This window comes from Thalassophryne amazonica, chromosome 14, assembly GCF_902500255.1.
Source record: "Thalassophryne amazonica chromosome 14, fThaAma1.1, whole genome shotgun sequence".
Lineage (NCBI taxonomy): Eukaryota > Metazoa > Chordata > Actinopteri > Batrachoidiformes > Batrachoididae > Thalassophryne > Thalassophryne amazonica.
This window is the reverse complement of record NC_047116.1, coordinates 88,857,317-88,869,910: the sequence shown is the minus strand read 5'-3', so window position 1 is coordinate 88,869,910 and position 12,594 is coordinate 88,857,317. Positions and strand designations below refer to the sequence as shown.

Sequence of the window (12,594 nt, the reverse complement as noted above, 5' to 3'; positions counted from 1 at the left end):
GCAGTTTCTCCGCTTTGCTTTCAAAGGTCAGGCATACCAGTTCAGGGTGCTTCCTTTCGGCCTCTCTCTCGCCCCTCGTACATTTACCAGATGTATGGCTGCAGCACTAGCCCCACTGCAAGCTCTTGGATTAAGAATCCTACCCTACTTAGACGATTGGCTTGTCTGCGTTCCGACTCAGGAGCAGGTGCACAACGACACAGCTCTTCTACTGAACCATGTCTCTCATTTAGGACTCACAGTGAACTTTGCAAAGAGTTCTCTTGTTCCCAGTCAACAAACGACCTTCATTGGCATTGCCATCAACTCCCTGACTATGACTGCATCGCCATCCCCGCAGAGAGTGGACGATGTAATTCGTCTCGTCTCACACATTCAACGGGCTGTGACGCTCTTTTGGTTTGCTGCTCCGGTTGATGGGCAAATTGACTGCAATGTCGCTAGTGGTACCTTTGGGACTTCTGTTCTTACGTCCCCTACAGATTTGGATCAACAACCTAGGCCTCAACTCAAAGTTGCATCAGCACAGGCTTGTACAACTCTCCAACCAGTGCCTTCTGCACCTCAAACCCTGGGGGAACGTGGACTTTATCTGCAAGGGTGTCCCTCTAGGCTCTGTTCCTTTTCGCCGAGAGGTGGTTGTTACAGATGCATCACTCAAAGGTTGGGGGGCCGTGTGGAATCACAGGATGGTGAGGGGTGTCTGGAGTCCCCAGGAGAGACTCCAACACATAAACGTGCTGGAGCTTCGCGCTGTGCGACTGGCTCTTAAGCATTTCCTCCCGGCCCTGAGAGGAAGACATGTTCTTGTCCGGTCGGACAACACGTCAACAGTCTATCACATAAACCATCAGGGGGGCAACAGGTCCAATCACTCATTGGCAGAAACTCAGAAGCTTCTCTTATGGGCGTTGCCTCGCATTCAAAGTGTCAGAGCAGTTCATCTGCCCGGCGTACAGAACAGCGCTGCAGATTTACTCTCCAGACAGAAACCACCACCGGGAGAGTGGAGACTGAACCCGATTGTGGTCCAAGTGATCTGGCAGAAGTATGGTGTAGCGGAAGTGGACCTTTTTGCTTCAAGCACCTCGACACATTGCCCACGGTAGTACTCCCTCTCGGAACCAGACAGCCCATTGGGGCAGGATGCATTGGCTCACCCGTGGCCGGATTGCCTCCTTTATGCCTTCCCTCCTCTCCCACTGCTGATGTTGACACTGCACGGGATAGATCAGAGCAGCCACAGGGTGCTGCTGGTTGCTCCATTCTGGCCGGGGAGGATTTGGTTTCCATGATTACAAACTCCTCGAGGGGGGAACCTTGGGCTCTCCCGGAGAGGAAGGATTTGTTGTCACAGTTACAGGGGAGGATTTGGCACCCTCACCCAGAACACCTTCAACTGTATGTGTGGCCGTTGAGGGCCGGGACTCCTTTAAGTTCTTGTGAGCAGGCTGTTGTTCAGACTATCCTTAATTCCACGTGCTGCTTCTACCAGGGCTTTGTATGACAACAGATGGAAGCTGTTTGCACGGTGGTATGAGAACCAAAAGTTAGACCCGGAGCATTGCCCTGTGCCTATTTTTCTCAAATATTTACAAGAACTGCTGGAGAAAGGACTTTCTGTCGCTACCTTGAAGGTTTATGTTGCTGCAATCTCTGCCCGGCACATCTACGTTGATGGCCGGTCAGTGGGTTCACACCTCTTAGTGTGTCGTTTTTTGAAAGGTGCTCTATGTTTGCGGCCTCCAAGGCTTGCACGCGTACCTTCATGGGACCTTCCTCTAGCCCTGGAGGGTTTAAGCTTATCCCCTTTCGAACCAGTTGAAAGTACTGATCTTAAATGGGTGTCAGTGAAGACTGCCTTCTACTTGCACTGTCTTCGGCTAAGTGGGTGGGAGAGTTCCATTCCCTATCAGTCGCTGGCGACTGTTTGCGATGGAATTCTGACAGATCTGGGGTTACGCTGTGGCCTAATCCGTCCTTTTTACCCAAGAGAATTTCAACCTTTCATGTTAACCAGCCAGTTTCCTTGGCTGTGTATGTCCCGCATTCTGATCCAGGATTATCTGTTTCAGGTTCCCTGTGTCCTGTCCGAATGTTTAAGCAGTACATTAGTGCGACTGCCGGGATCCGGAAAACGGATGCCCTGTTTGTGTGTTACGGTGATCACAAAAGAGGCTGTGCTGTCTCAAAGCAGCAACTCTCGCATTGGGTCGTGGATGCCATTTTACAAGTATACAGGTCCAGAGGTCTTCAGCCTCCTAAGGTTACGTGCCATTCCACCAGAGGGGTGTCCACCTCCAGGGCTGCACTGAGAGGTGTCCCTTTGAGTGATATTTGTGCTGCTGCTACGTGGGCTTCATCCTGTACCTTCGCCCGCTATTACAGACTGAATGTGGCTGCTCCTCCTGTGGTGACTTTGGCTGTGTTGTCTGCCTCCACTCCCCACTGCTGATGTGAGGTGAGTGTGACTCTTTATGACCTTGTTGGTATTAAGTCATCCAGGTGCTAAAGCACCGCCCTCTGGCAGTCAGGAGGAATGAAATAGAACGAGAGTTACGAATGTAACTACGGTTCTATGAATTCCGGATGACCGCCACAGTTGCTTGTCACTCAAGAGTCTTGCGAGTTCGTTCCGAAAAGAAGCGCGCACTGGGTGCGTCTGGTATACCAAGACAACCAGTGACGTCACCCAGGTCACATCCAATGGCGTGACTTTGTTGGTATATATTCTCGACCTCTGTGCTGCGCACATGTAGTTATCCAGGTGCTAAAGCACCGCCCTCTGGCGGTCATCCGGAATTCATAGAACTGTAGTTACATTCGGGGAGGTGATGGTCTAGTGGTTAAGGTGTTGGGCTTGAGTCCATAAGCTCATGGGTTCAAATCCCCACCTGAGTGGAAAATCACTAAGGGCCCTTGGGCAAGGCCTTTAATCCCCTATTGCTCCCGGTGTGTAGTAAGCGCCTTGTATGGCAGCACCCTGACATCGGGGTGAATGTGAGGCATAATTGTAAAGCGCTTTGACCGTCTGATGCAGATGGAAAAGCGCTATATAAATGCAGTCCATTTACCATTTACATTCATAACTCTCGTTTTTGGGTGTTCCAATGTTTGAGCGGATATCAGGTGGAGAACTTTGCACCTACTTGGTTTCTGTTTTTTGCCATTGCATTTTCTGCATGTCATTTATTATATGTAAGAAATAGACAGCAAGCTCTCCTTTTCTGTCTATCCCTCTCCCTCCCTCTTCAAGATTCAAGATTCAAAGAAATTTATTGTCATATGCACAGTACAGAAGAACATCTTCCCTGCACAATGAAATGTGGCTACTGCATTTAACTCAATCCTATTTTCCAGTAGGAGCAGAAGTCGCCATTAGGCGCCCGGGGACCAGCTCCAGATGTACATCCCTGCCTTGGTCAACAGCAGGGCTGAGCAAACCAACACCGACCCATAACAAACAACACACACACAACACATAGGCCGGCCCGGTACATAAAACATATATATGAAAGCAAAACACGAGGGAAAAGGAGAAGAAAAAAAAACCCTCATAGCTGCTGCATTACACAGCGGCAATGAGGAAAAAAAATCCCCATCAGCACAGAAAAACAATAATCACAGAGACAAAAACAAGGACACAGGACGACAACCGAGATTTGAAAGGACCAGTTTATCAGAACACTCCGGAGGCAGCCTGTTCGGCGCCGTCAACGGCCTTGTCCGACAATCCTGGAGGGGGGAGGGAACAGCCCTGCGCAGTCTGAGCAGTCCTGGACAGTTCTAACACAGTTAACGTCAGAGCTGGAGAAGCTGAGGGGAGGGGGGAAGACCAGGGAGCGAGGCTTAAGTGTTGATCTTCTGAGGAGGTTTTTATCACAGCGACCTTGAAGTGCAGCTGTATTTGGGGAAGCCAAATGAATAGCCAGATTAGCAGACGCCTGAAAGATTCCACAGTTCTGAGAACAGAGTGCCTCTCAATGCATCTGAATGTAGAATGTGGTCTTCACAGACGGTCATAGCGGGTTTCCAGGGCTGCAATCTTGCTCAAGATGTTTCCAACGCGCAGTTAACCCCCGCCGACTGCGCAGCCACTGCCTTCCCAATCGAATCAATCATATAGGGCAGCCGGGAAGGACCAATCAAAGCTGCTTCCACTTTCTTGATTTTCCGGTAAACCAGCAGAGTGCCCGCACCACACATCAGAAAGCCGGTCACCACCAAGCTGAATATGTACACATCTTCGACGTCCTCCACAGAAAGCATGTAAAGGCACATGACCTGCCATCTCCTCCACGAGTCCATCACGTAACCCATCACATGTGTCCCAGCAGGACAGGTCGGGTCCTCCACTCCCGAATGTCTTGTAGAAAAAATAGTGTCAATTGCATTCAGAGACCACTTTAACAGATCCATTTTTGTCGTTTCCAGAAGAGCAAAGCTGCAGCCTCACAGACAACACGCCACAGAAGCAGGAAAGATAAGGAGGGAGGGAGAAGAGAAAAGTGCGTCCATCTCGGTCGAGTGCAAGCTGGCAAAAAAAAAAAAAAAAAAAAAAAAAAAACGGGGGCTGTTCGAGTGAGAAAACAGAACTTAATGTTTTCAGAATGCCAAACTCTGTTCAAATGCAGCATATTTGTCTGTAAACTGTGGAAAACATTTCTGCTCAGAGCAGAACTCCGTGGAAATACCACAGGAGATCAAGATATTTGTCAATGGATAAGATATTTAAATACATAACTAATGCTTTTGCTCTTTCCGTCATAGCGTGACTGGGCCTTTAACATCACTTTGAGCAGATGAGATCAGTGAAATCACCTGTAGGAGACAGTGGTTGCAAAGAAAAGCTGCAGCCTCTTGGCCACCAGGAACAGCTCTACAGGGGAAACCGCGTGTTTACATCGGTAAAAACAATGAGAATACAACCACTATGCCAACAAGGTACTAGTGTTTATTTTGTCACCTGTTTTTTAATTTAATCTAATGTCCTTTTCAGTTTTAGTCATATTTATTCACATACCGTTTTTATTTCAACATGTTTTAGTTGACTAAAAGTCTTAGTTTTAGTCAAGAGAACAGAACGTATTTTAGTCTCATTTCAGTCAACACATTTTAGTCATTTTGATGAAACACAGATTATTTCTGATTACCATTTCAGTCAATATAGTGTTTCACATATCCCAAATAAGGAATGTTAACATTACCTGACAAATATACTTGTTGAATGATTGAAGGTTTGTGGTATTTTTCTCCAATACTTTAAATCTGCAAGGCTTCCAGTTAGATACATTTAAACATTTGGTTTTCTTGTAAATCCACAGCACTGTGGGGGAGCAGGTCGTTTCAAATAAAACATTTGTCGGATCTAGTTTTTCCATTTTCATGTTCAGAATTGGCTGTAAATTGGTTAAAGCAAAGCAGAATAAAAATAAAATAATTAATTCAATTGTAATGTTTTTATCTATTGTAACAGCCACAACTTGAGTCAACTTATTTTAAATATGATGTATGCTTCATGTTTCACTATGTTGTTATATTTCATGTCATTTGTTATATATTTGTCATAAATAATGTGAAAAATTAATTGATATTGGATGGATGTAGTGTTTGCTGCTGTGTTGACAAATCTACACAAATCTGAGCCTCAGAGAAGTGATCAGACACTTCAGAGTGTAAATGTAAACTCTTTTGTCATTAAATGTTTGTCATTCACGTTGTATGGATTTACTCTGCAGCACATTTATTTATTTTGTGTCTAATCGCGTGATGTAATTAGTGCAATTTCTTCTTAAATACACAGTTATTAAACACACGTTTTTAGGTTCCTAGTTTGTAAGAAAAATGTAAGTTAACTTTCTGGTGGTGTTCACTCTAGTGACCTTTACAGATCTATGCTCAAAGACACAGCAGGATGGCACCTTCTGCAGACAGGAGATGGAACCAACAACAAAACGGAGACATTTTAAAAAACGATTTTGAAAGTTTTGAATGCGTCGGACGACCCGCGCATTCAAAAGATGAAAATGGAGAGATTTTATTTCACTTCTTATTTCATGCAAAACATTTCATCTCGTCTTTTTTCGTCAACAACGCATACTAATTTCGTCATATTCAGCATTTTAGAACACTGGCGTAGAGTCATCGCCATGAAAGAAGAAACAGTTGTTGACAAATAGATTTCATCTCTGCTGACAAAATTAGTGTTATTTCAAAACCAAAATTGATTAAAGTATTTATCTTTTCTGCCCCAGCCACAATATTCATGGCTTGACTGCAAATATGGAACTGTTGCAACACATCACTCAATCTCCATCCACATAAATAAAGCAAACCGATCATGTCAATTACAAACTTTAGACTCGGGCTGCGTTTACCTGTTTGCAATGGTTTGCTTTGCATGTGCGGCTTGCAGTAAGTAGCCTTGGTTAAGGTGAGCGGTTTGCAGAGTACAGCTTTGTTCTTGACATCTCTCAAAAAACCACCAGCATACGAAACAGTGCCGTGGTTCATCAGCTGCAACACAGCAGGTAGGACAAAAATAACTACGGAGAGAGAAAAAAACAAAACAAACCCCAAAGCCTACCACAAAAAAGGCCTCTACCATTTCTAAAAGAACACTGAGCACACTTATGTATGTAAATGTGGGCTCCATTACAACACACTAGTACATAAATGCTTTAGCTACAAACTAAACAGCAGAAGAAAAAAAAATTCCTGGTTATATGAAAATGTACCAGACACAAAATGAAAAGCAGGCAAGATTGTTTTTAACGCCTCGCTTTTTGATGAAAGAGGAAATCCCTGCCGTAATGCAGCATGTATGATACTTATATTTCAGTGAAAAGTATAATACAGGGCAGTATGGTGGCTCAGTGGTTAGCACTGTTGCCTCACAGCAGAAAGTTCATGGGATCGATTCCCATCAGTGCCCTTTCTGTGTGGAGTTTGCATGTTCTCCCCGTGTTTGCGTGGGTTCCCTCCGGGTGTTCAGGTTTCCTCCCACATCCAAAGACATGCAGGTTAGGTGGATTGGAAACTTGAAATTGTCCCTAGGTGTGCGTGCGGGGGTGAATGTGTGTGTTTGTTAATATTTGTACCCAGCCTCACGCCCTATGATCGCTGGGATAGGCTCCAGCCCGCTCCCCTCTCATGACCCTGAATTGGAATAAGCGGTTGAAGATGAGTGAGTGAGTGAGTGAGTGAGTATAGTACATGCATCTTCTGTGTACTTACACCATGTTTGGCCCCTTGCATTTCACACCCTGTGAAGGCAAAGTTAAATATATCTTAGCTTCATAAAATGTCAGTGCCACAGTTCTTCAAAGAATGCATCAATGAATCAGAGTCATTCCCACTACTAGACAGGCCGTTTGTAAATCAACAAAAAGATTTGGGATCCTCTAGAGAAAATGTGGATGTGCACATGTACCCAGACTGCTGTTCTCTGGACCTTTCTGCGTGACCATGATGGGATCATTCTGCTGGCAGTAGAACTTCAACAGACAATGTTGGTCACAAAACTGCTTCAGCTCAGTTCTCCACATCACAGATTCTGTCAAGTTCCCCTGAACCTTACAGCAGTCACACCGTGCTGCCTGGAGGCCACAAGAGAACAGTTTAAAGACTTTGAAAACACTAAATACAACCACATAACATTTTCAAAAGAGGTCTTTTTTTCCAAATGAGCTTAAGACACACCGCCACCCCCCCACCCCTCACACACACACAAACAAAATTTAAGTTACCTAATCCAATAAGCATCATCATGAGCACATTTATGCTGTTCCACTGAGTGTGAGCAGACCTTGTAGTACCAGTCGTGAAACTTCTTTGCACAGTCTTCGCTGCAGAAATCCCGGGTCATGCCACCCAGCTGCTGGGTCACACCTCTCTTACACAGCTGACTGCAGTGGTTACACGTAACACACTTCAGACCCAGTCGTTTGATGAAGTCCTGCTTGAACAACAGCTTACACCCTGGAAGGGAAACAGAGATATCCACCATAACGCACGGTCAGGTCCATAAGTATGTGGACTGAATTTTTGTGCTTTGCCTTTGTACACCACCACAGTGGGGTTAAAATGAAACATGCAACATGTGATTTTTAGTGTTAACTGCCAGCTTTAATTCAAGGGTTGAACAAAATATCACATTAACCATTCTGGAATTTCATCCATAATTCCTCCATTTTCAGGGGCCATAAATAATGGGACAAACAAAATATATGCATTAGTGTTAATTAACAGTAATATGATTGTATTCTAGGCCCTGCAGTTTATCCTGCACCCTTCATCTAAGGTAAACAGCCTGACATTTCATTTCATTATGCTGCATTGTGTTGACGGAAGGAACACAGACAACTGCGTGCACAGTTCTTTATTTGCTCTTCTGGTAGGATTATTCACCAGTTTGCTAAAATACCATGGATGGAACAGAAATTAAATGTCAAAACTGGGAAATTCTTTTTTGATTAGTTCTTTGTTGTCATATCCAGGGCATGAACATGTTCATGAGCTGCCCTGTGGGCACAGCTGTGATGTCCCACACAGACACTCGTGCATCTGCGCATTTTCCACCAGTTATGCATGAAAACAGCAACAAAACAGCAAAATTAAAGATGCCCTAGGTTAACAATGAATGGTTTTCTTTTTTGATTTCGTGCAGCCACTGTGCTGGAACAGCAGCCTGTCAAGTGCAATCAGGCACAAATTTTACGCTGGATGTCCTTCCTGACAGAACTCCACATTACATGGAGAAATGTGGTAGGGGTGGGGCTTGAACCGGGAACCTTCCACACTGAAACCAAGTGCACTAACCACTTCAGCACCCCTGCTGTACCCATTAAATTTCCTTTCAACCTTGGTAAATAGTGTTGTGTGTGCAAATATCACCTATTCACAAGTTCGATTCCAGAATTTTGCACACTCTGGTGGGCAAACCCCAAATTCCATAATTATGAAAGCACATGCACTAAACTGACAATATGTGCTATTTTGCAGATCTGCCAGACACCATCCTCACTGCGCACTGAGAGTAACGGCAGGCAGGCGTATTTGCAAGTGCAACAGTGTTTGCACGTTCTTGCACACACAAACCTTTAGTAAATCAAGCCCTACATGTGCTTTAGTGAGGTACAAGATGTCAGTGTTTTTGAATTATGACATTAAAATGGTTTTCCAAAGCTTTGGGATAATCTTCATTTAGTTTGTCTGACTTATGGCCTGTGATAATCAAGTGTCTATGGATAAAAATAGCTGTAATTCCTAAACTGTTAATGTGATATTTTTTTTTTGTTAACTATCTTGATTTAACCCTCATCAGTACATGTCATGAAACTTACTCACCTTACCAGAATGTCTTGTTTTTTCCAATACTAATAACATGTTTATATTTATGCCGTTATTGCTGGCATCTGGGCACAAAATTATTGCACTTGTTTCCAGAGCAGAAGGTTGCTAGTTCAAGACCAACCATGCCAATTCTCCTTTTAATATGCAGTTGCCTCAGGAAGGCCATCAAGCATAAAATTTGTGCCAATCACCAAGCAAACCCATCTCGGATCTTCTGTGGTGGTCCAGAGTGGAAAAAAGTGAAAAGTCGAAGTAACTTAAAATTCTTGCTAGTACCTGTAATGTAACTACATGGAGTCACTTTGCAACTATTTAGAAAAAAAGCTTTAGTATCTGCCCCCCCCCCCCCCAAAAAAACATATTGCATTTTGAAATAGGACAATTTTTTTCTTTAATATGATTTTGAAAAATTCAATATTTACCACTCCTCCCTGCAGATGCTCTGATGCAAATAACCTGAATTAAAAACTGCTCTGACACTTCCGTAATTACAAAAAAATTCACACCAAGCTCAAAATTTTGCAATGGAGCCCAACCAGATAGCATTATATCATGTCTGAGTCCAAGTGGACCCTCTAAGAAAAACAGTTGAACCAAACGGAATCACAATAAATGAACTTAATGACAACTGTATGTAGCAGTTGAAAAAATGTATAAAAAAAAATTGCACCCCCGGGGTTTGCTTGGTTAGGGTTAAGGCTGAAAGGCTACGTGCACATCTTAACTCCACGGTTGTGGTGTACAGAGGTCATATCACAAAATATAAAGAAACAAACCGGTGTCAATGGTACTTGTGTGCCTGAGAGTATGGCAGTATGACTGTATGGTGTATTAGCTGTTTCGCAAACACACAATACTGTGTAACAGTTTTAGAGTAATTTTCATGCATTTTTAAATTAACAGCCTTATTGACATATTTCTACATGATTTATGTGTGTCACCATTATACATACACACAGTGTTAAAATAAAGTCTACAAAAAAAAACTCTCAAATTAGGACTTTTGGTGGGAAATTTTATACACACACACACACACACACACACACACACACACACACACACACACACACACACACACACACACACACACACACACACACACACACACACACACACACACAAAACAAGCTGTGTGGTGGGTATGAACATATGAATTGGGGTGTGTCTAATCACACCACCGTTTCCCCAAGTTTTTTTTAGGCTCTGTGTTTCTTTTTTAAACACTGATTCTGGTGTGAAATGAGTTGTTAAGGAGCTTTGACAGCGTGAATAGGGACAGAACGGGGGGGAATGAAACTATCATTCTATGTCATCCAACTAATGTCCAACTTAAATGGATGGATTAGATGTCATATCTTGACGCCCAATAATAACTGAAAACTGACTGCACGGATGTGCAGCTTTTAACGCCGCACTGCAGTCAGCAGGGTGCCAGTAAGATAAAAAATAAAAAATAAGACTATTACCGTACTGTCAAATCACTATAACCCTATGACCCTTGACTGGAAAGACCAGACACAGAATATGAATGAATGAATTCAACAGAGTGCATTTCAAGCCAATCAACACCTGAACATTCTGCTTTGTCTTTTAAAACAAAGATGATGAGTCAATTTTCTCTGCGGTGGCATTTTAGACAGTGGCACACGTTGGCCAGATCACAGATAGAATTTTGGCAAGACTTTCATAATTCAAGTTATAATTCAAGGTTGTTACCTTCACTACAGAAAGGTCGTTTTACTCCGGAGATGTTAACGGTCTCGTGTAGGGTCTTCTCCTCTTGACAGTACTCACAGAATGTGACAATACAGTGAAGCTTTTTGTAGTCGTCACAGCACGTCTTACTGCAGAACTGGTACATCTTATCCTGAAAAAAGATTTGGAATTTTACACACACCCACACACACGTTTATATTTCATGAGACAGCCTTGATGGAGAGTAATTATAAATTAACAATGCGATTACAATTTCTAGCATATACGAGGGCTGTCAATAAAGTATAGGTCCTTTTTATTTTTTCAAAAACTATATGGATTTCATTCATATGTTTTTACGTCAGACATGCTTGAACCCTCGTGCGCATGCGTGAGTTTTTCCACGCCTGTCGGTGACGTCATTCGCCTGTGAGCACTCCTTGTGGGAGGAGTCGTCCAGCCCCTCGTCGGAATTCCTTTGAGAAGTTGCTGAGAGACTGGCGCTTTGTTTGATCAAAATTTTTTCTAAACCTGTCAGGCACATCAAAGTGGACACGGTTCGAAAAATTCAGCTGGTTTTCGGTGAAAATTTTAACGGCTGATGAGAGATTTTGAAGTGATACTGTCGCTTTAAGGACTTTCCACGGCGCAGGACGTCGCGCAGCGCTCCCAGGCGCCGTCGTCAGCCTGTTTCAAGCTGAAAACCTCCACATTTCAGGCTCTATTGATCCAGGACATCGTGAGAGAACAGAGAAGTTTCAGAAGAAGTCGGTTTCAGCATTTTATCCGGATATTCCACTGTTAAAGGAGATTTTTTTAATGAAAGACGTGCGGACGGATTGCAGCATCGGCTCACAGCCGCCGCGACGCTCCGCCACAGGAAAAACACCTCCGTATTGATAACCATTTGTAAAATCCAGGCGGCTTTTGATGGCTTTCAGTGGAGTGAGTATCTGAGAAATTGTTTAACAGCTGGGCATGTTCCAACTTGTCCTTAAGGCTTCCAACAGAGGTGTTTATCCTGTGGCGGAGCGTCGCGGCGGCTGCGAGCCGACGCTGCAATCCGTCCGCACGTCTTTCATTAAAAAAATCTTTAACAGTGGAATATCCAGATAAAATGCTGAAACCGACTTCTTCTGAAACTTCTCTGTTTTCTCACGACGTCCTGGATCAATAGAGCCTGAAATGTGGAGGTGTTCAGCTTGAAACAGGCTGACGACGGCGCCTGGGAGCGCTGCGCGACGTCCCGCTCCTTGGGAAGTCCTTAAAGCGACAGTATCACCTCAAAATCTCTTATCAGCCGTTAAAATTTTCATAGAAAACCAGCTGAATTTTTCTAACCGTGTCCACTTCAATGTGTCTCACAGGTTTAGAAAAAATTTTGATCAAGCACAGCGCCAGTCTCTCAGCAACTTCTCAGACAAAGAAATTCCGACGAGGGGCTGGACGATTCCTCCCACAAGGAGTGCTCACAGGTGACTGACATCACCGACAGGCGTGGAAAAACTCACGAATGCGCACGAGGGTTCAAGCATGTCTGACGTA

At 43.9% G+C, this 12,594-nt stretch overlaps 1 protein-coding gene across 2 annotated transcripts in view; it reads right to left on the bottom strand.

The window, feature by feature from the left end:
* zmym2 (zinc finger, MYM-type 2) overlaps positions 1-12,594 on the bottom strand; it is a 122,425-nt gene that overhangs the window by 29,089 nt on the left and 80,742 nt on the right. For both annotated transcript variants that reach the window (XM_034185989.1, XM_034185990.1), the window contains exons 11-15: positions 11,071-11,221; positions 7,808-7,980; positions 7,433-7,598; positions 7,237-7,265; positions 6,378-6,516 (exon numbers count right to left, since the gene is read on the bottom strand). In XM_034185989.1, the coding sequence (XP_034041880.1) occupies positions 6,378-6,516; positions 7,237-7,265; positions 7,433-7,598; positions 7,808-7,980; positions 11,071-11,221 (658 nt within the window). The remainder of the gene's footprint in view (positions 1-6,377; positions 6,517-7,236; positions 7,266-7,432; positions 7,599-7,807; positions 7,981-11,070; positions 11,222-12,594) is intronic.